The sequence below is a fragment of the Mus caroli genome, chromosome 16 (genome assembly GCF_900094665.2).
Source record: "Mus caroli chromosome 16, CAROLI_EIJ_v1.1, whole genome shotgun sequence".
In the NCBI taxonomy this organism is placed as follows: Eukaryota; Metazoa; Chordata; class Mammalia; order Rodentia; family Muridae; genus Mus; species Mus caroli.
Window position 1 is genome coordinate 12,093,457 of NC_034585.1, and position 23,119 is coordinate 12,116,575.

Consider the following 23,119-nt stretch of genomic DNA (forward strand, 5'->3'; position numbering starts at 1 on the left):
CCTGGTCTACAAAGTGAGTTCCAGGACAGCCAGGGCTATATGGAGAAACTCTGTCTCGAAAAGAAAAAAAAAAAGAGAGAGAGAGAGAGAGAGAGAGAGAGATAAGTCCAAGCTGAGGTGGGAGGAACCTGTACTTTTAACCTACAACAGTTGTTGACAACTTTAGTACAGGCAGAATCTGAAGTGGCTAAGGGGCAACTTGTATAGAGGCTAGCAGTAATGACCTATGGAAAGTTTATGGAAAACTTCAATTATGGAAAGTAATAAATGCAACTGTAACCCAAGGCACTGTACTTTAAGAGCCTTCATTTTCCCAATTAAGCAAATATTCAGGGCATCTCACAGTACAGTTAGCTAAGACTGGGGAAATTCTGGGCAATGTTGACTCTGTCAGTGGGAAGTAGGTAGACAAGTGATTCCCACACTGACTGCTCTTCCTAGAGGTCCTGAGTCCAATTCCCAACAACCACATGGTGGCTCACAGCCATCTGTAATGGGGATCCGATGTCCTCTCCTGGTGTGTCTAAAGACAACGACAGTCTACTCACATACATGAAATAAATCTCTTGAGAGGGACAGGGAGAGGGAGAGGGGAAGGGGGGAGGGGGAGGGGGGGAGAGAGATTGATTCAGCTTTTATCATTGATCTCATAAACTTAGAAGGGGGAACCTACCAAAGTCAGTATTTTTAAATTATATGGAAAAATGAGATGGAGCAAAACTCTTATTTCTTAGCTGCACACCTTTTATTGAAGATATAAACACCACAGCAACCAGCGGTTGCTTTTAAAAGTTCTGTCTGTCTCCCCACACCTGCTGGTAGAGACAAGTTGGGATTACTCATACTACACTGTCCCGCTTCCTACATGGCGTCTGCATATCCAAACAAGAAACATCAGGCTCACTCCCCAAGCCTGCTAATGGCTTTTTAAATCATGTAACTCATTCTATGAGTTTTTCAAACTCCTTGATTTTTACAAAATGGTCTTCATTTTTATTTCCTGTATCAACAAATACCTTTATTAGTTTTCTTTTCAGAAAATACCTACAGTGTATCTTTTCAAAATTCCAGAAAACTTCCTAAACATCCAATATGTTCAGTATCAGATTCCCCTGGGACAAGCAAGATGGTTCCATGGGTAAAGGTACTTGCACTAAGCCAGATGACCTGAGTTCAACCCCCTCACACAGTGCAAGGTGGGAACAAATTCCTAAGTCGTTCTTTGGCTACACACACATACACACACACACACACACACACACACTCATAAATGAATGCACACAGGCACGCAAATGCACAGTCACAGGCACACACAAAATATAATTTTAGAGAAAAAGTTTATTCAGTCTTTGGTAACTTCTCCAAATATTAACTTTAGAAATTTTATTCCTCTGGATTCCCTGCTTTTTAGTAAGCTCAGTACTGAATGTAAGTTAATCACTTGTGTTCCTACCACTTGTGTTTATTCCTTTTCATGGTGTTTCTAGTTCAGAAAACATGTACATATTTCCAAAATATTGAGGCATTACAACTGAACAAAAACTGGTCAAATTGAGCAATGAAAGTGTATTGCTACTTATCAGAAAAGTAAGATCTGTGTCTGTTATCCTTCCCAATAATCAATATTGTAGCTCTGTATACAAATACCTAAAAACTATTCTTATAAAGGAAAAAAACTGTAAGATTCCTTAAATAGTTTCCAAAATCCTTGTAAGCATGCAAGAATATATGGTTTTAAACTCATTTAGGAAGCTGACATGATTTTGACTGAACTTATGAGAATGGCCTAAAGCCATGAACACCAAGCCTATTAAGAGTGGTTTTCAACAAGGCTCTAAATTTTCAAATATCAACTTCACATGCATTCAAAATGTAGAAGAACACTTCGATTGCAATCAGTCTTGGTGAAGTAGCTTGTCCTGATAAATCAAACTAAAGTCTCTATTTATTCACCTACCCAAATGTTGAGTAAAATAGTTTTTATAAAGGTCAATATAAAATTAAAGGTTTTGTTTTCACACCCAAAAGACTAAGTGCCTGTGACAGTTCCCAATGTTTGTTACAAAAATTCTAGAAAAGTATATACAGATCCCTAAACAAGTGCAATAACTTTATTTTAAATTAACAAATAATAACGAATTACCAATTATGAAAATAACAAATAATTAAAGCCATTAAAGTATAACAGGGACCTACTGGAACAAGAATTTTACTTTTTAACTGTTATTAACATATGGTCATCAAGGGTCATACTTAAAAATCTCTTGAAACAAATTTCTAAGGCAACTTTCTAGTCTATTTATACCACATTCCTGCAATCCTAGTCACTTTACAAAGGAAAATTTGCTTTTAAACTGCTGCCTTATATTTAAAAGAGGCTCTATTAACTCTAAAATTTCATCAATCTTAGATAACCATATATAACTGTTACATGCAAAATGGATTTTGCTTTGGAAATCTGTTAACTAACTCATAGATTTATGCTAAGATCCACAATCCCTTAAACAAGAAAGGGCTCTGACAAACAGCCTTGGGTGGAGGAGAGAACTTTCACAGTGGCATATACAAAGACAACATGAGACCAAAGTACCAGATTCTACCAAAGGCTATCACAAGCACCCCAACACTTACCAGCTCCAAGGAGCACAAGACACATTTTCAAGGCAGAAAAGAACAAACTGGTAATGACTCTATACTGTCAATGCAATTGAATGTAATCTTTAACCATTAAATATCAGTATATTTCATTTAAGTCTACTTTAATAAATTACACATGGAAAATGTTATGTGTATGTTCTACGTGGTTAAATAGAACATCTTTGAGGGGCTGAGATGGCTCAATGGTTGAAAATGCTTGTTGGAGATCCGATTCCCAGAACCCACATAAAATAACAGGTAAGGCTGTAATTCCAGCCTTGGAAAGCAGAGGCAGGGGGATCTATTTCTATAGCAAGCTGATTAGCAAGTCTAGCTGCATCAGTGAGCTCTGAGTTTCATTTAAAAACACTGACACTATAAAGTGAAAGAACAATTAAGAGAGATTCCAGATACCACCTAAGGCCTCTGCATGCACCCAACAGACACACACACACACACACACACACACACACACACACACGAAGAATAAAGTTTGTTGATAATTAGACTAGCTCATTTAAAATGAGTCCATTTATGCTGGACATGGTGTACACCTGAACTAGTACTTGGGAGGCTGAGACAGAAATAATTGTGCAAGTTTGAAGCCATCATAGGTTATACAGTGGTACCCTCTTTCAAACTACAACAGTGATGATAATGTCTAGACAAACTAGTTTAATTAATGACTAAAAAAACATTAACTTTTAAACAGCTTAATCAAAACACACCAAGTATGTTTCAAGAAACCTATCCTTGCTATAAAAGTAACCAAAAGTAATCCAGTATACTAGTAATACTTTTACTTTCTTTATAGGCAAAGTCTGAACATCTAATTTTTTTATTTTGACAAACTGTCAATTTGATAAAAGAATAAAAATGAACTTTCAACTTCAGACACATATTTGTTAAAGTAAACAGAGTGGAATGATAAAATTAACTTCCGTTGTTCTTAGAAGAGGAACCAGTGAGATGGCTCTGCAGTGAAGGCACTTGTTGACACACATGGTATATGGTGATCAGAGTTCGACATCAGTAACACACATGAAAGTGAAGGCAAGAACCAACTCCAAAGGTAACCTCTGATCTTCACACAAATACACACACGTATGCACACGCACGCACCCCCACACCCCCCACACGCACACACCACGCACACACACACAAAATAACAAAAAAAAATTTAAAGATAGGGGAGGAAATGTCTTCAATTCAGTCAATTGTAATGAACCAAAAGCTTTACAGAAAAATAAAAATGTCACAAAAAAAAATTAAATGAGTACTGAATAATTTGCAGTTTGTAGCTAAAAAAACTGCTAAAATGCAAAGACCTTTTTTAATATTGCCTATGATGAAATAGAATTTGAAATATAATAACTGAGATACCTCTTTGTGCAATGAAATTAAACTGAGCATGTAAGATGTCAAAACAAATGCTCTGTAAGTTCCAAACATAAGTATATAAAATAGAATTTCAATGAAAATCTTTGATAGTCTCACAGTATTTCTTATTTTGTTTTAAATGCAATCTTATGTACTAGCCCAGGCTGGCCAGGAACTTGTAATCGCCTGCCTCTGCCATTACCATGCCTAGCTTAATAACCCCCAATTTTGCTACCATGATATGGCTACCATAGCATACATCAATGTAACAGAAATAGCACAGTCTCTTAAGACACATTCCATATTTTATTTACATTTTAAGACTAACTTTCATCTCAAAATCACATATCCATACACCTATTTCCTTTTTGTTGACTTCACTTAAAACATCTAAGCATGTTTTACTAAACAAAGACTGTAAACAAATTATTATGTCTGTTACATGTAACAAACGGGAACAGCTTTTAACAGAAATTCAAAACCCCAACATCTTTTATTATAAATACAGGTATCAAAACAATCCTGAACCTATGTTTGATACTAATAGTAGTCAGCACCCACACCGCTTCAAGAATTAACACAACTGTTGACTATTCATTGTATCTGCTACTTTAAACAATTCCAACTGCAGCTCTAAATATGATAAAGNATGCCATTTCTGTTCTTCCTTCTTGAGACTTTACTTTCCAGAAAAACAAATGTTTCCATGGCCATCTGACACTCTTTTGCCATGTTTTAGTCTTGAAAACCTGAATTCCATTTTGAGTACTTCAGGTTCATGTTTAAATGACAGTGCTTTAAGAGAAAGAAAAATTGTGCTGTCTCTTGTTACCTGAAAACATAATAGGTGTACATATATTAAATATATTCTTACAACTGTCCAGGTCATGTTTACCAGCTGCAATTCTTTTTACTTAATGTGTGGGTATTTTGCATGGTGACATTTAATCAAGACATTAACATGAGTAGAAGGTTGCTGATTTAAGACAAGTTTGAGATCCACTAAAGTTAGTTGTTGTACGTCTGTCCTTCTGGAGGCTGTGGAAGCTTCATATTTTCTTTGGACATCATAAGACGTCTTAACTCTTGAAGTATGACTTTAATGCTATAGGAATTTTGCCATTTTGCTAATACTGGTATGCTCCGTGCATCCACCTGAGAGAGGAAGAGAAGAAAGACAATTAACTACCAAGTGTAAAGTACTGTAGAAGCACAGCCAGACATAGTGGAGCACACCAAGACAACAGAGAAAAGAGGAGCACCAAATTCAAGTCAGCCTGGGCTAGAGATGGAGACTGTCTCAAAAAACAAACAAAAAGTTAATAGTATTATTAATGATGTTAATGTACCTTGTATCAATAATTTAAATATAATTTAACAAGAATACTATACTATGCCAGACCCCACAAAGCTCCCAGGGACTGTACCACCAAACAAAGAGTACACAGGGAGGGACCCATGGCTCTGGCCGCATATGTGGCAGAGGATGGCCTTGTTGGACATCAGTGAGAGGGGGTTCAATGCCCCAGTGTAGGGGAATGCCAGGGCTGGAAGGCAGAATGGGACAGGAGAGTTCCAGAGGGGAGACCAGGAAAGGGGATAACATTTGAATTGTAAATAAAGAAAATATCCAATAAAAGAAAAAAAAGACTATTTACAAGGATGTTTATATTTTCTTGACTGATTCCTAGTCCAACTTATTGTGTAACCAACTCTCCAAATATGTCTGGTTTTCTGCATTTTACAATGAACATGCAGCAGTATTATTACCAGAATTTCTATATACATATAAATATTACATTAAATAATGATTTTGTAATCATTTATAAATCCTTGTTAATCATTGTTGCTGATTTAAGACAAATCTACTCATATTAAGTCAGAACACTCCTTTCTATTTCTAATAAAACTAAGAGGAAGAAAAAGGTTGACTTGTGGATGACACAATCTTGTACACAGACAACTGTAAGAATAACATTAAGAAAACTAGTGGAGGCCAGAAATGGTGGTGCACACCCTAATCCCAGCATTCAGGAGGCAGAGCCAGACAGATCTCTGTGATCTGGATGCCAGCACGGCCTACACAGTGAGAATTCCAGGCCAGCCAGGAATACCTTGTCTCAAAAACACGGAGGGAGAGAGACAGGAAAGGGGAGTGGCCAAGAGGGTGGAAACAGGGAGAGGAAAGGAGAAGAAAGGGAGAAGAGAGAGAGAAAAGAGGAAGCAGGATGGCGGGTAGAGGGAGAAACTACTAAAGCTAGTAAGATCATAGCATCCATATTTTTTTAAAAGCTGCATTTCTATACATTTGCAGTGTATCTAAAATCAATTAAGAAAATAGAAGTTGCAGAGATGGCTCAGAGGTTAAGAGCACTGTCTCAGAGGTCCTGAGTTCAATTCCCAGCAACCACCTATAATGAAATCTGGTACCCTCTTCTGGCCTGCAGGCACACATGCAGGCAGAATGCTGTATACATAATAAATAAATATCTCTTAAATACGTATTTAAAAAAAGAATACTATTTGCAATAATAGTATCAAAATTAATAAGATCTGTGCACCAGGAACTGAAATATTATTGATAGAAACAAAGGCGTAAATGAGTGAGTATCCATGGATCAGAAAGTTAATACTTTAACAGTATTCTTCAAGCTGATCTATGATAGCACACTTCTGCAATCCTCAGCACTCAGGAGGTACTGGGGCTATTGTAAGACCCAACACATTTTTGCAACTGCCCCTTTTTTGGTTTTGTTTTGTTTTGTTTTGCCCTAGACATAAACAAGCTACTCCTAAAATGTATATTAGAATGCCAAAAACCAAGAACAATATGAAAAAATAAGTTCTTATTTCAAAATGTTATAAAGTTATAGTGTTGTTTGCAGAAATATAAATACAAATAAACTGAAAGTCCAGAATATTTATAGAAGTAAAAAATTTTTGATTTTGATTATTTGCTGTCTTCTACTTCTGTTTGGTGTGCTTGCTTGCTTCTTCTTTTTTTTTTTTTTTTTTTTTTTTTTTTTTCAGGTCTACTTTAAATTGAGATAGACTCCAACAACCCAAATAACCCATTGAAAAATGGGGCACAGAGCTAAACAGAATTCTCAACAGAGGAATCTCAAATGACCAAGAAGCACTTAAAGAAGTGTTCAACATCCTTAATCATCAGGGAAATGCAAATCAAAATGACTCTGAGATGCCATCTTACAACTTTCAGAATGGCTAAGATCAAAAACTCAAGTGACTATACATACTGGCAAGGAAGTGAAGCAAGGGGAACACTCCTCCATTGCAGGTGGGAGTGCAAACTTGGACAACCACTTTGGAAACCAATTTGGCAGTTTCTCAGTAAACTGGGAGTAGTTCTACACCAAGACCCAGCAATACTACTCCTGGGCATATATCCAAAAGATGCCACACCATCCCACAAAGACACTTGCTCAACTATGCTCACAGCACCTTAATTCACAATAGCCAGAAACGGGAAACAACCTAGATGTCTCTCAACTGAAGAATGGATAAAGAAACTATGGTACATCTACACAATGGAATACTATCTAGCTACTAAAAACAAATAAATCATGAACTTTGTAGGCAAATGAATGGAACCTGAGAATACCATCCCGAGTGAGGTAACCCAGACCCAAAAGTACAGGCATGGTATGTATTCACTTATAAGTGGATATCAGCCATAAAATACAGGATAGCCACACTACAATCCACGTACCCAAATAAGTTATACAACAAGGAAGGCACAAACGAGGAAGCTTGAATCTCACTTAGAAGGGGGAACAAAATAGTCACAGGAGGCAGATGAAAGGAGGGAACTAGGTGGGAGAGGGAATGGGGAGGGGGTTGGGGGTGTGGATTCAGGATCAGGTGAGGAAAGAGATAGGAGATGACCAGAGTCCCATGAGAAAGAATGGAAATTTGCAGCTTTCAAAGTGCTGGGGTGGTGGGGGTGGTGTGATATCAAGGACATGCCAGAGACCCAAGTTAGGGAAGGCTCCCAAGAATCAATGGAAGTGACCTTAGCTGAGACTCACAGCAATGAGAATATGGAACCTGAAGAAGACACTTCCTGTAACTTGCCAGGAACTCCAATGAAGCAATAGGGACAACAACCCACCCAAAGAACTTTCTACTCAAAGTTTATCCTGCCTACAAGAAATACAGGCACAAAGATATCTTGGAGCAGAGACTAAGGGAATGACCAAGCAATAACTGGTCCAACTATAGACCCATCCCATGGGCAAGCACCAATCCCTGACACTATTAAAGATACTCTGTTATGCTTGTAGACAGAAACCTAGCATGCCTGCCCTCTGAGAGGCTCCACCTAAACCTGACCCAGGTAGATGTAGAGACCCACAGCCAAACATTGGATAGAGCTTGGGGACTCATGGAAAAGTTGAGGGAAGCAGTGAGGGCCCTGGAGGGAATAGGAACTCCACAGAAAGACCAAAAGTGTCAAGTAGCCTGGACCCTTGGGAGTCTCAGAGACTGAGCCAAAGAGCATACATATACAGTCTGGACCTAAGCCCCCAACCCCACATATATCTAAAGAGATGTGCAGCTCGGTCTTCATGTGGGTCCCAAACAATGTGTGATGGCTTATCCCTAAAGCTGTTGCCTGCCTGTGGAATCTGTTCAGCAAACTTGGTTATCTTGTTTGGTCTCAGTAGAAGCGCCTAGCCCTGCAGAAATGATGTGTGTGTGTGTGTCAGGGGATGGGAGGGTGGACATCTAAGGGGAGCCATCATTCTCTCACCAGAAAAGAGAAGGGAAATTAGGGAAAGGGACTCTGGCAGAGGAGGAGCAGGGGGGCAGGGGGTCATTGATCAGGATGTAAAGTGAATTAAAAAAAAAACAGCAGTGTGGACAATACTTTAATGTCCTATCTCAAAACAAAGCACCAAACTAAAAGCGAATGTACTGTAGCGAATGTATTGTAAACCACACTATCAATAAAGGAGAAAAAAAAAAGCACAGAGAATAGAACAAAGTACTAACAAATTAAATGTGTAATATATACCATTTCCCCAGTATTTGAAAAACTCTTACAACTAAATAATAAAAAGTTAACCCAATTATAATATAATAAATGTATATGAATGTATAGACTAAAGTAGATACAGGCAGGCAGGGAGCTGGTAAAATGTCTCTCAATATTTCATTACTCCTATTTGAAGCCCTCCACCTGCATACGGACAGGCCTATGATTTAATAGTTCCCTGGAGCTGGCAAGATGGCTCAGTAGGTAAAGGCACTTTTTGTCCTAAGTTCAATCTCCATGACCCATATGATGAAAAGAAAAGCAACTCCTGAAATTTATCCCCTGACCTCATGTGTGCTGTGGTAAGAGTACAAATCAACTACACACATGCACATGTATACAAATTAACTTAAAACATACTTCTTTTAAAATTTCTAGGCAGAGCTATATATAAAATGAATGCTTATACCTCAATATAGTTGGAGATTATAAACCCTTTGATATCAGTACCAGAATCTAAGACATAAGCCTAGTCCCACTTCCAGATTATCTCTGGCTCTTATTATCATTTCTGCATGTAACTATCTTCTAATGTATACAATGTTTAAATGTCACTTCTAACTTCAAGACTTATAGAGTTCTGTGCTGGCTAGTTTTTATGTCAACTTGACACAAGCTATAAGTCATCTGAAAGGGGGCAGCTTGAAGTGAAAAAATGCTTCAAAAAGATGAGGCTGTAGGTAAGCCTACAGGACATTTTCTTAGGGACTGATGGGGGAGGGCCCAGCTCACTGTGGGCGGCACTATCCCTGGGGCTGATAGTACTGGGTTCTCTAAGAAAGCAGAGTGAGCAGACCATGTAGACAGTAAACAGCATTCTTCCAGGGCCTCTTCATCAGCTCCTGCCTCCAGGTTCCTGACCTGAAAGCCTCAGATGATTTATTATCTGCTATATGGAACAGAACTTGCTTTTGGTCCTGGTGTTTCACCACAACAGTGAAAACCCTAAGGCAAGCCCATCTTGTCTCTATCAGCTTTTATTCTCTTGCTTCTCACACAAACATCAACAGTTTTGTTGCTAACTGTCCTATGAAGAGGTCTTTGTGGCAAGAAATTGTGGGTGGTTTCACAGCTGTAACAGGCTCAAAACACTTTAAGAAACCAAACCATGTTGACCCACTACTATATGAGTGACCTTAGAACTGGATCTGTCCTATATTATGCATCCAAGTCAACACTGAAGTACGGGAGAAGAAAAGAGAACATAGGAAAATAAATATTCCGCCGTTGGTGGCGCATGCCTTTAATCCCAGCACTTGGGAGGCAGAGGCAGGTGGATTTCTGAGTTCAAGATCAGCCTGGTCTACAGAGTGAGTTCTAGAACAGCCAGGGCTACAAAAAGAAACTCTGTCTCAAAAAAAAAAAAAAACAAAAAAACAAACAAACAAACAAAACAAGAAAATAAATACTCCATCATATCAAAATCTGCACCTTGTCAGTATATAATATAATCTCTAAAACTTGAGACCTTACAAAATGAAACCCTGTAACACCATACAGTGTAACCACAGGCAAGAAAATTTTACTAAGTAAAAACCACATTACTGTAACACCCACTATGACTACTTGTATATTTAATATGAATTAGCCTCAAAATACATAAAACTATCGTTGCCCAATTAGTAACAGTTAATCTGAAATTCTATTTACCAGTTGTAAAAATAACAATCCAGCCAATTATAGTGGTACATCACCACTAATCCAACTGGGCCTGGATTACAAGGCAAGACCTCATCTCAAACAAAAACAAAAACAAAACAGCAAAATCTGTATCAATCAAGAAAAAAATTGGAATCTAATACATTTATCTTAATTATTTCCACCCCTGTAAACTCACATCTATATCCAAGAATTAAATCAGTTTTTGCTTTTATATCAAATCCCAAATGACAATAAAAAGGTTTTTTTGAGAAAGTACATTAATGAAAAACTTTTTCTTTAAGATTGATTTATGAATTTACTTATTATGTATACAGCATTCTGCCTCAGTGAACGCTTGCAAGCCAGAAGAAGACACCAGATCCCATTATAGATGGTCATGAGCTACCACATGGGTGCTGAGAATTGAACTAAGGTCCTCTGGTAAACTCTGAACCATCTCTCCAGCCCCCAGTGAAATACTCTTCTACACAGCTAGCAGAACAGACACTGACACAACTCTAAGCCTTGCAGTTCAACACACATCCCATTGCTAGGTGTGCTCCCCAGAAACACAACTCACACTACATCCAGGTAAAAGTACCAGATCATGAACTGAGTGAGAGCATCAAGGTCCTTCTGCTTCCCAGAGGAGCTGAGTTTGGTCCCTAGTACCTACAGAGGGCAGTTCATGACCACCTCATTTGAAATGGGAAGTATGGTAGTACAACCCTTTCTGGTGATATCCAACACAAAGGTAAAGAAACATCACAGGAAGAAGTCTTTGGTTTTTGCCTGCTTGCCCTCATTCTTGCTAGCAAGTATTAGAAACTACTTCTTTAGGATTCCAACAAAGATCTGAAGAACAGCAGCTTTCTAGGAATACTCCAGGATTCTAGCATCACATTGAGACTGTTCAGACATCCAGTTTCTTGGATTAACAGATCCCTGGACTACCACAAGACAGCCATTGTTGGATTACCACTTGTAAGCCATACAGTAAGTAATTATATTTTAAAATCCTAAAAACATTTAAAAAATAATAATAATAAGCTTGGCCAGCTACTGACTTGTGGACAGAGTGATGAGCATGGTGGCCTGGTTCCAACCTGGTAAACTGACATGGAGGCTTGCCATGAGGTTGCTATACCACATGACGGATCCACTCTCCTAAGCAGGTTTAGGAACTCTAACCTAACCACTAATTCCTATGAACACGAACAGATTTCTCATTGAGTTGTACTTTGTCTTACTTGTAACATAGTCAAGTTTTGATGAACACAAGCCTAAGTGTTCAGTAAACAAACCCTGCAGGATTGTAGTCTGATTTCTGGGAACAATGTAGCAATCAATATATAGTAAAGATTTTAAATATTCACTAAGAGTTTCTTTTGGGGGGGGGGATGTACAAAACTACATGATTTTTTTTTTCCAAAAAAAAAAAAAAAACCTGCAATGTGAATTATCTTAATACAAAATTGGAAGAGACAGGGATCAATGGACAGGGAAATGGAGAGCAAGAGAAGGCAAAAGTGGATGCGTAATGAAACCCAAAGAGGGCTACCTAAAAAAACATTAAAAGAAATAAAAAAAAGAAAAGAGAACTGCGAGTAAGATGAAAATTATGAAACAAGTCAAAGCCACATATATTAAAGTGGCTATAAAGAGGTAACCAGGGTAACAGTCCTGCCATTTGTGTGTATACAAACTATCCTATTCTTAAACGTCCTCCTCCCTCCTGTAACACTGATGCACTAAAATCTAAAATCTTTCCTAACAAACTGCGGCACACTGACTCATCCTGAAAGTGGTTTGTTTGGGTTTTGTGGGTTTTTTGGTTTTTTTGTTTTTTTTGGGTTGTTTTTGGTGTTTTGTTTTGTTTTGTGACACAAGTCAAGAATGCCAAGTCTTGTGTTGGGGAAATGGCTCAGTCAGTAAAGTGCAAACTCGAGGACCTGAGTTCAAGCCCTAACACCCAAGCCCAAAGCAGCTAGGCAGAGTTATATGTACACCAGTATCTCACCATGGGGGTAAAGAAAGGGATGAGGGGCACTGACCTAGCCAAATCAGAAAATCCGTGATTCAGTAAAATGTTCAGACCAACTAAAGATGACACCAATGACAAGCTCTGCTTCTGGGTACATACAAGTACACACAAACACAACCAATCTCCTCCCAAACATACTTCTAGAAGATGTATTTTTACTTCAAAAAAATGATTTACTTATTTTTATTTCATGTGCATTCGTGTCTTGCCTGTTTTATGTCTTTGTAAGGGTGTCAAATCATTTGGAGCTGGAGCTATAGACAGTTGTGAGCTGCCATGTGGGTGCTAGAAATTGAACCCTGGTCCTCTGGAAGAGCAGCCAATGCAATTTAACCACTGAGCCATTTCTCTCCAATGCTTGTTTTTACTTTTTAAATTGTGTGTGAGAAAGTGGGAAATAGTGTGTGTGTTTGTGTGTGTGAGTATCCCTGTAGTCTAGAAGAGGGTACCAAATCCCTTGGAATTTAAGTGGCAGGTGGTTGTGCAGTAGGTCCTCTGGAAAAACAATGCACGCTTATGTTGGCTCATTTTTATATCAACCTGACAGGGGCTCAGATCATCATTGAAGGTATCTTAATCTAGAAAATACCTCCATAGGCTTGGCCTATAGGCAAACATGGGGGACATATCTTGATTGATGTGGGATGGTCCAATTCGATGTGGGTAGTACCACCCTGGGATGGCTGGATGAAATAAGAAAGCAGGCAAAGAAGCGAGCCAATGAAAAGCACTTCTCCATGGCCTCTGTATTAGCTACTTCCAGCTTCCCACACTGACTTCCTTCAGTGATGGACTGTGTTCGTGCCTCCAGGTTCGTGCCCTTTTTGAGAACCTGATATAACTTCCTTAGTGACAGACTGTGGTGTGAAACTGTAAGCTCCCTAAGTGGCTTTTGGTAAGTGTTTTATCAGAGCAATAGAAAACTAAGAGTAGTCTCTTAATTGTGGAGCCATCTATCTTTCCAGCCCCTTAAACTGTGTCTCCTGAAGAGACTGAAACTTCTCTGGTGAGCTGAATAGGGAATTGAATTGAATAGGGACCTGAATTGCTTAGCTATTCAATGGCTTTATTTTTCCAGCTTTGTTTTGTTTTGTTTCCGGCCAGAGATTACCTTGTATTTACCAAGTATTCCCAATGGGGAACTTAAGAAACCTCAGTCTTGGTGGCCAATGCACTTGGAAGGGAAAGGCAGGTGGATTTCTGAGTTCGAGGCCAGCCTACTCTACAAAGTGAGTTCTAGGACAGCCAAAGCTAGTCAGAGAAACCCTGTCTTGAAAAAAAAAAAAAAAGCCTCAATATTTTCCCTAACTTTAGATGAGGTGGGGCAACCATGACTGTTGGGGAGTATGTATCTCTTTAAGGACTTGTCCAATATTCTAAACCATTCTCTGGCCTGAGATCTGGGTCCAAGGGAACCAACTCTGAAATGACTTCCACAGGAGAAAGTCACTCAGCTGCACATTCCGACTCCAAACCACATTTGCAATGGCCTCTGCTACAGTTTTCTATTTTTTATAATTAGATATTTTCTTCATTTACATCTCAAATGCTATCCTGAAAGTCCTCTATACCACCCCCCCAACTTCCTCCCCAACCCACCCACTCCCGCTTCCTGGCCCTGGCATTCCCCTGTATTAAGGCACATGATCTTCCCAAGACCAAGGGCCTCTCCTCCCACTGATGGCCACCTAGACCATCCTCTGCTACATATGCAACTAGAAACACAGTTCTGGGGGGTACTGGTTAGTTTATATTGTTGATCCTTCTATGGGGTTGCCGACCCCCTTAGCTCATTGGGTATTTTCTCTAGTTCCTTCTTTAGGGGCCCTGTGTTCCATCGAATAGATGACTGTGAGCATCCACTTCCATATTTGCCAGACACTGGAATAGCCTCACAAGAGATAGCTATATCACAGTCCTGTCAGCAAAATCTTGCTGGCATATGCAATAGTGTCTGACTTTGGTGGTTGTAAATGGGATGGATTCCCTGGTGGGGCAGTCTCTGCAAGATCCTTCCTTCCATCTCAGCACCGAACCTTGTCTTTGTAACTCAGTCCATGCCTATTTTGTTCCCTACTCTAAGGAGGAATGAAGTATCCACCCTTTAGTCTTCCTTCTTGAGTTTCATGTGTTTTGCAAATTGTATCTTGGGTAGTCTAAGTTTCTAGGATAATATCCACTTATCAGTAAGTGCATATCATGTGTGTTCTTTTGTGGTTGGGTTACCTCACTCTGGATATGATATCCTCCAGATCCATCAACTTGTCTAAAAATTTCATAAATTCATTGTTTTTAATAGCTGAGTAGTACTCCATTGTGTAAATGTACCACATATTCTGTATGCATTACTCTGTTGAGGGACATCTGGGTTCTTTCCAGTTTATGGCTATTATAAATAAAGCTGCTATGAACATAGTAGAGCGTGTGTCCTTATTAAAAGTTGGAACATATTCTGGGTATATGCCCAGGACAGGTATTGCTGGGTCTTCCAGTATAATGTCCAAATTTCCGCCAGACTGATCTCCAGAGTGGTTGTACCAACTTGCAATCCCACCAACAATGGAGAAGTGTTCCTCTTTCGCCACATCCTTGACAGCATCTGCTGTCACCTGAGTTTTTGATCTTAGCCATTCTGACTGGTGTGAGGTGGCATCTCAGGGTTGTTTTGATTTGCAATTTCCTGATGATTAAGGATGTTGAACATTTCTTTAGGTGCTTCTTGGCCATTTGAGTTTCCTCAGTTGAGAATTCTGTTTAGCTCTGTTCTCCATTTTTTAATAGGGTTATTTGGCCTGTTTTGTGACCAATTATATGGTCAATTTTGGAGAAGTTACCATGAGGTGCTGAGAAGAAGGTTTATCCTTTTGTTTTAGGATAAAATGTTTTGTAGATATGTTAAATCCATTTGTTTCATAACTTCTGCTAGTTTCGATGTGTCTCTGTTTAGTGTCTGTTTCCAGGGTCTGTCCATTGATGAAAGTGGGGTGTTGAAGTCTCCCACTATTATTGTATGGGGTGCAGTGTGTGTTTTGAGCTTTATTAAAGTTTCTTGAATGAATGTGGCTGCCCTTGCATTTGGAGCATAGATATTCAGAATTGAGAGTTCCTCTTGGTAGATTTTACCTTTGATGAGTATGAAGTGCCCCTCCTTGTCTTTTTTGATAACTTTGGGTTGGAAGTCAATTTTATTCAATATTAGAATGGNTACTCCAGCTTGTTTCTTCNGACCANTTGCTTGGAAAATTGTTTTCCAGCCTTTCACTCTGAGGTAGTGTCTGTCTTTTTCCCTGAGGTGGNTTNCTGTAANNAGCAAAATGTTGGGTCCTGTTTGTGTAGCCAGTCTGTTAGTCTATGCCTTTTTATTGGGGAATTGAGTCCATTGATATTAAGAGATATTAAGGAAAAGTAATTGTTGCTTCCTGTTATTTTTGTTGTTAGAGATGGGTTCTGTTCTTGAGGCTGTCTTTTAGGTTTGTTGAAGGATTACTTTCTTACTTTTTCTAGGGCATAATTTCCATCCTTGTGTTGGTGTTTTCCCTTTATTATCTTTTGAAGAGCTGGATTCATGTAAAGATACTGTGTGAATTTGGCTTTGTCATGGAATACTTTAGTTTCTCCATCTATGGTAATTGAGTTTTGCTGGGTAGTATAGCCTGGGCTGGCATTTGTGTTCTCTTTGGATCTGTATAACATCTGTCCAGGATCTTCTGGCTTTTATAATCTTTGGTGAGAAGTCTGGTGTAATTCTAATAGGTCTGCCCTTATGTGTTACTTGATCTTTTTTGCTTACTGCTTTTTATATGCTATATTTATTTAGTGTATTTGTTGTTCTGATTATTATGTGTCAGGAGGAATTTCTTTTCTGTTCCAGCTTATTTGGAGTTCTGTAGGCTTCTTGTATGTTCATGGGCATCTCTTTCTTTAGGTTTGGGAAGTTTTCTTCTATAATTTTGTTGAAGATATATACTGGCCCTTTAAGTTGAAAATCTTCATTCTCATCTACGCCTACTATCCGTAGGTTTGGTCTTCTCATTGTGTCCTGAATTTCCTGGATGTTTTGTTGTTAGGATCTTTTTGCATTTTGCATTTTCTTTGATTGTTGTGCCNATGTTCTCTATGGAATCTTCTGCATCTGAGATTCTGTCTTCCATCTCTTGTATTCTGTTGCTGATGTTCGCATCTATGGTTCCTCATTTCTTTCCTAGGATTTCTATCTCCAGAGTTATCTCCCTTTGGGTTTTCTTCATTGTTTCTACTTCCCTTTTTAGGTCTTGGATGGTTTTGTTCAATTCCATCACCTGTTTGGTTGTGTTTTCCTGTAACTCTTTAAGGGATTTTTGTGTTTCTTCTTTATTGAAGAGCTTCTACTTGTTTAGCAGTATTTTCCTATAATTCTTTAAGGGATTTTTGTGCTTCCTCTTTAAGGCATTCTACCTGTTTAGCCGTGTTCTCCTGTATTTCTTTAAGTGAGTTATTAATGTCCTTCTTAAGATCCTCTACCAGCATCATGAGGTATGATTTTAAATCCGAATCTTGCCTTTTAGGTGTGTTGGGTTATCCAGGACTCGCTGTGGAGGGAGTGCTGGGTTCTGATGATGCTGAGTGGTCTTGGTTTCTATTAGTAAGATTGTTACGTTTGCCTTTCGTCATCTGGTAATCTCTGGTGTTAGTTGTTATAGCTGTTCTCCTGTGATTCTGCTAGTCTTTGTCAGCACTCCTGGGAGTCCAACTCTCTCCTGAGTCTCAGTGGTCAGAGTACTCTCTGCAGGCAGGTGAGCAGAGGTCTGGAGCTCAGCTATGCCTTCTGTCTAAAGATGGACCCTGTCCCAGAAGCTATGTCACTTCTGCCATCTGTGGGCTTTTCTGTGCAGACTGGTCTCTTTGGGACCCAGGATACAAGATGGCGATCTCACCTGGTCCCGCAGACAGGGACTCTGCTATGGTTTTCTGATCTTTTCTATTACTTTTCCTCCTTAAGTGCATTCTGTTACATTTGCAATCTCATGGATAAGGAACCCTGTTCATCAAATCCCCAACATGTCTGCCTCCTTGTTTTCCTACCCTCAAACTCTTCTGCTGAGACCCTCTCATTTCCATAACTAGCACAGTCAACATGTTTGTCATTCCCCTTCCCATTGGTCCCTGTCCTTCCCAACAGTCCTCACTCCTGATTTGTTTGGGTTTTCTGTTGTTGTTTAGGTTTTTAGGGGTTTTGTACCATACCTTAGGAGTTCTGGGATTACAGATCTGATGCTCATCACATTGGGCATTTTTGTTTTGTTTTGTTTTGTTTTTGTTTTTTTTTTTTTTTTTTTTTTTTTTTTTTGGTTTTTCGAGACAGGGTTTCTCTGTNTAGCNCTGGCTGTCCTGGAACTCACTTTGTAGACCAGGCTGGCCTCGAACTCAGAAATCCGCCTGCCTCTGCCTCCCGAGTGCTGGGATTAAAGGCGTGCGCTACCACTCCCGGCTCATTTTTGTTTTTAAATGTGATTTCCAGGTATCAAACTCTGATTATCAGTAAGTGCTTTTAGCTACTGAGCCATCTCACTGCCTGTCCCCTCTACTTCTCCAACATATTTTAAACAAGTTAATTCAAATCTGAAAGTAGGAGAAAATAGCAATATCTCTAGGACTATTAACAAATTTTTGTCTGTGTTTATTTTTAAAAACTATAAAATATTAAAATAAAATGTCCAAAGTTTTATGTTTAAATTCAGCTACCTAGGTATTTATTAAGATTACTTTGTAGAAAAAATGTTTTGTTTTGTTTTCAATTTAAAATTGAGATGCTAAGCAATGAAGTGCACTGGCTGCTCTTGGAGAGAACAGGGGCTCAGTTCCTAGTGTAAGAAACATTGGATATTAGCTTTTACTGCAAAAATTATAAGTTTATAACACAGAATTAAACATTTTTATCTCTCCCATCTTTATAAAAATCTTTTAATGCCCCATACACACACCTGGTAAACTTTTATGCATAGAAATGCTGTTGCATGCACAGTGGCTTAAACAGCCAATTCTTTCCATTTCCCTTCATTTCCTCTGTTCCAATTTCAAATAGCCCATGAATATTCTAATTATTCAGCCACACTCTGAACCACTGGGATGAGTGTGCAAGCTTTCCCTTCATTATTGGTATTTATAAGTTTTTATGAAGAACATAGTTGTTTAAAAATTAGAACAAAATAACATGGATCAAAAGGCAAAGTTTCCAAAGTTGGCTGAAGATCATTGTCCACTTCCTGTCTGAGCTTTACTAAATGAAACTGAGAGTAATGGGAGCTTTCCTTGGGCCACAGGATACACTTTAGGGCCACCACTGTTAAAAGCAGATCCACAGAGGCTATGTCAGTCACATCTCACATAGAAAAACTACACCAACAGCCCATATTTTATGACTAGGTGCACTATACACTCAAAATTTGAACTAGTATTTTTTTGTGAGTGTGCCCACACACTTTCACACACATAGGCAAAAAGTTTTAGCACTTATTACAGTAAACTTTTCAGTGAAAATGTGAAATAATATAATTGCTCAGCAAATGGCACATAGAATTTTAAACACTGAAAATAATGAGTCCAATTTATATAGTTCAACATGAAGAACCTCAAATTGGCATGTTCATGATAACGAAGTGAGACATGTCAGGAACATGTAAAGTAATGACACCTGCTAAATTCAAGAAAAGGTTACCTCTAAGGCCAAAACCAAAAGACGTTAAAGCATGAATATGATGATACAATTTAGATTTTATCCTAATACTCTCCTTCACAGCAACCTCTTGCCAGATATTTTATGAAAAAGTCACAATCTCAGTTTTAAATCTGTTTTTAAGTTGAAACAAAGTAATAGTGGTTATTATCCTGGTTATCTGCTTTGTAAAGATTGTGGAAGCAGGAAATATGGCTAATCTGGTGGCAGAGAGAACTGATTCCAGAAAGGCACTCTGACTTCCATAGGAGCCCACCTGAACTTTCATACACACTTTATGATGGTTAGTGTTTGTAAACTTGAATCAGACTAGAGACATCTGAGAAGAGGGAACCTCAACTGAGGAACTGCATCCATCAAACTGGCCTGTGTGCAAGTCTATGGGGCATTTCCTTAATTGGTAACTGATGGAGAGCCTACCCTGCTGTGGGCAGTGGCATCCTTGGGCAAGGAAGAACAGCAGCTGAGTCAGAGGAAACAGTGTTCTTCCACCGCTCTGCTTCAGTTCTTACCTTGAGTTCCTGCCCCAATTTCTCTCAGTGATGAATGTTTCCCAGAAGGCTCCAACGAAATTAAACCCTTTCCTCCCCAAGGAAGAGAACTTGTGACACAGTGGCAGTACGAGTCTGACTCCAAACGTAGTTGTAGACCAGAAGGACTGATATTCCCTGAATCTTCCCCTTCCCCTTTGTGCCAATCAGAAAATCTTATCAGATGTAGAGTTGGGTACCCACATTTTCCTTTGTGCAGACACCCAAATTATTCTTTATTTCTGTAAGTATTAGCATAAACGTGTGGCTTTTAATAATACAAGAAAAGAGAACAGGAGGGAGAATGGATGTGTGGCTACATAAAGTATCAGCAGCATGAACATAATGATAAGGAGAGGGAGCACAGACAGAGATGAGGTAAACAAGAATATACAAAGCCAAGAGTGTAGACAGGCTCACTTCCTAATAGGGATAAAGTTCTTCCATCCTACCATGCTCCCTAACATGTACCCTGCATTGAGTCTGCTCTCAACGTGACACCTTAAGGACATGAGTCCAAAGTCCAATGAACCTAAGCAACAATCTGTTCACATTAGAAATTCAGCTTATTCTTTTTGTTATCTGTTTTAATGTGTTAACCATGCTCAGTCTTGAGTATTCAAACACACTTGTTCCTCAAAGAAAAAATACCCTTTATGAATATTCATCCTTTTAATCTCAAAAAGTACCTTAACTCTAAGGAGCTCAAGACAGGGTTTCTCTGTGTGGCCCTGGCTGTTGTGGAACTCACTCTGAAGACCAGGCTGGCCTCAGAATAAGAGATCCACTGGCCTCTGCTTCCCAAATGCAGGAATTAAAAAGGCATGCACCACCACTGCCCGTGGAAAAGAACTAAGATTATTGATGCAGTTAATAAAATTCTAAGAAAAGTGTTACCATAACTTGTAGACACCTGAAGATTTTAAGGATAGGCTTAATGGTGGTTTAATGCCTATATTCCTGGCACTCAGAAGGCTGAAGCAGGGGGATTGGGTCAGGTTCAAGGCTAGCGTGGAGTTGGCTACAGTGCATCATTTTGAAGAGGGTGAGAGGAGGGGAAGACAATAAAAAACAACCTAAGACAATCTTTATCTTTTTTGTGGCAGGGCCAACTATGCAGCCCAGGCTGGCCTCAAATCCCAATCATCCTGCTTCTACCTTCTGAGTGACAAACTTCTTTAGTCTTTCAGCTGAACAAAACTTTAAAACCCAGCCTATATTTTATATGCTATATAAAAATAAAATTATTATCATAACTTACCATTCCACTGGAATTATTGATCCCATTCATATTAATTTTTGTTACAAATCTAACTGATGGAGGAGCTTCTGGGTATTTAGATCCACATTCTACTTTCAGGCTATATATTCTGTTTTCATAGTTTGTCTGGAAGGGTGGGGAAAAGAAGGGATAATCATAATGACAAAACTAAAATACTGCCCAACTGTTAATAAAGAAAAATACAGTATGAATATACTCTTTATGTTGCTTGTGATTGTGTATAAATTTTATACAAGTTATTTGAACTATATAGTTGAACTATATAGTACCAAGCATACTTAAAGTATAGTATGAAACTAAAACAATCCTACAAAGTGAAATTGGAATAATCAAATTTACTCTTGTGACACAAATGGTGCCTATAACAAATTACAAAAAAAAAAAAAAAAAAAAAAAACCAACTTTAAATTTAGATTTCACTTTATTAAAAAGGGAATATGAAAAAGACAAGTAGGTGGCTTGCATCTCACATACATAAAGGTTTTCCCCTTCCAAAACAATCCCATTTGTTTCTATTATCTCAGTAATACTAACAACAATGTTTCTTTTTATTCTCACATGGATTTACTAGATAAAAAGTTATGGTTCACTTTTCAGAGATGAGCAGGAAATTCTAGCAAAAGGAAAATCATGGCATGCCATCTTACAACAGCCAAACAATTGCCTATTTTCCATTACTTATATTATTAATGAGCTCTGTAGTTATTAACCCCATTATCTGAATTAATGTATATGGTATTTATACATTATTTTCAAACATTGTTTCTAATTAATGGAGTTTAGCTAATACTGCTATTATATAAACAGGAATTTTAAGCTATAACTTACACTTCAAGAATATCCAGGTCTTATTCTCATGATATAATTAGCTTTTCTTTCTCATTATATTTTTTGTTCACTTAATAGTATAGTAGTAAAACATGAAATTACAGAAGTGAAAGGAACAAATTTAATACCTACTGATATCTGTATTAAACTTGGGAGAAAACAAGCCAACTCAAACATTCAGTTTTGATAAATAAAAGCTACTCTCAAGGAGATTTCAGATTTGTAATATTAAACTACTGTAATATGAAATGTATGAAACAGATTGATGCATATTAACAAAAACTTTACTATCTTGAAAGAGCTCTATAAAACTCACCCAAATTTAACAGCAAACAGTCAGTATCCCCAGCAATTTGGTGCTATACAAAAATGAATAAAATCAAACAGTTCTCAAGAGAGAATCTTTTTTCGTGAATCTCCAATTTGAATGGAGACCAAATTAAATAAATTATTTAAAAGGAAGGAAAAACAAAAACAAAAAAACACTAGACATGGTGGAATGACTATAACCCAAGCATTAGAGAGGCTGCGGCAAGAGGATAGTTCCAAGCCTCGAGCCAGCCTGGGCAAGATTCTACTACCCAAAAAGCAAACACAAAATTAACAGAAGCAGGTCCTTCTCCTCTTCTCTCTGAATCAGGTCATAAAACCTGGCAGGCATGCCCTAACATAGGCCATCACCTCATATCCTACAGCCAGAAACAAGGAAAATTTTCATTTCTGAAAAGACAGGGCAGAAGAACCTAACAGACCTTGTTCAATGCTTCTCCACCGTTTAGTACTATTGGATCAGGTTCTCTGTGCAAGCATATGCCAGATTATATACTCTCAACCAACCAGTATAAAATTCTCTTGATCTTCATTGTAAAGCCTACCTTGAAACATATATCTCTAATAAAATAAGTGAGTATTATACACCTCAGACATAAACTTTGTAAGGTGAAGATAAGGTAGTATTCTTCCTCCTATACAGCTCCAATGCAAAGTCCCACAAGAAGGTCCATGG

The 23,119-nt window shown here is 38.4% G+C and overlaps 1 protein-coding gene across 2 annotated transcripts in view; it reads right to left on the reverse strand.

The window, feature by feature from the left end:
• Positions 1-4,304: 4,304 nt before the first annotated feature.
• Ube2v2 (ubiquitin conjugating enzyme E2 V2) overlaps positions 4,305-23,119 on the reverse strand; it is a 35,743-nt gene continuing 16,928 nt past the window's right edge. The window contains exons 3-4 of one of the 2 annotated variants that reach the window (XM_021184846.1): positions 21,265-21,390; positions 4,305-5,172 (exon numbers count right to left, since the gene is read on the reverse strand). In XM_021184846.1, the coding sequence (XP_021040505.1) occupies positions 5,026-5,172; positions 21,265-21,390 (273 nt within the window). In that variant the 3' untranslated portion in view covers positions 4,305-5,025. The remainder of the gene's footprint in view (positions 5,173-21,264; positions 21,391-23,119) is intronic. The other variant, XM_029470727.1, reaches the window with a different exon arrangement.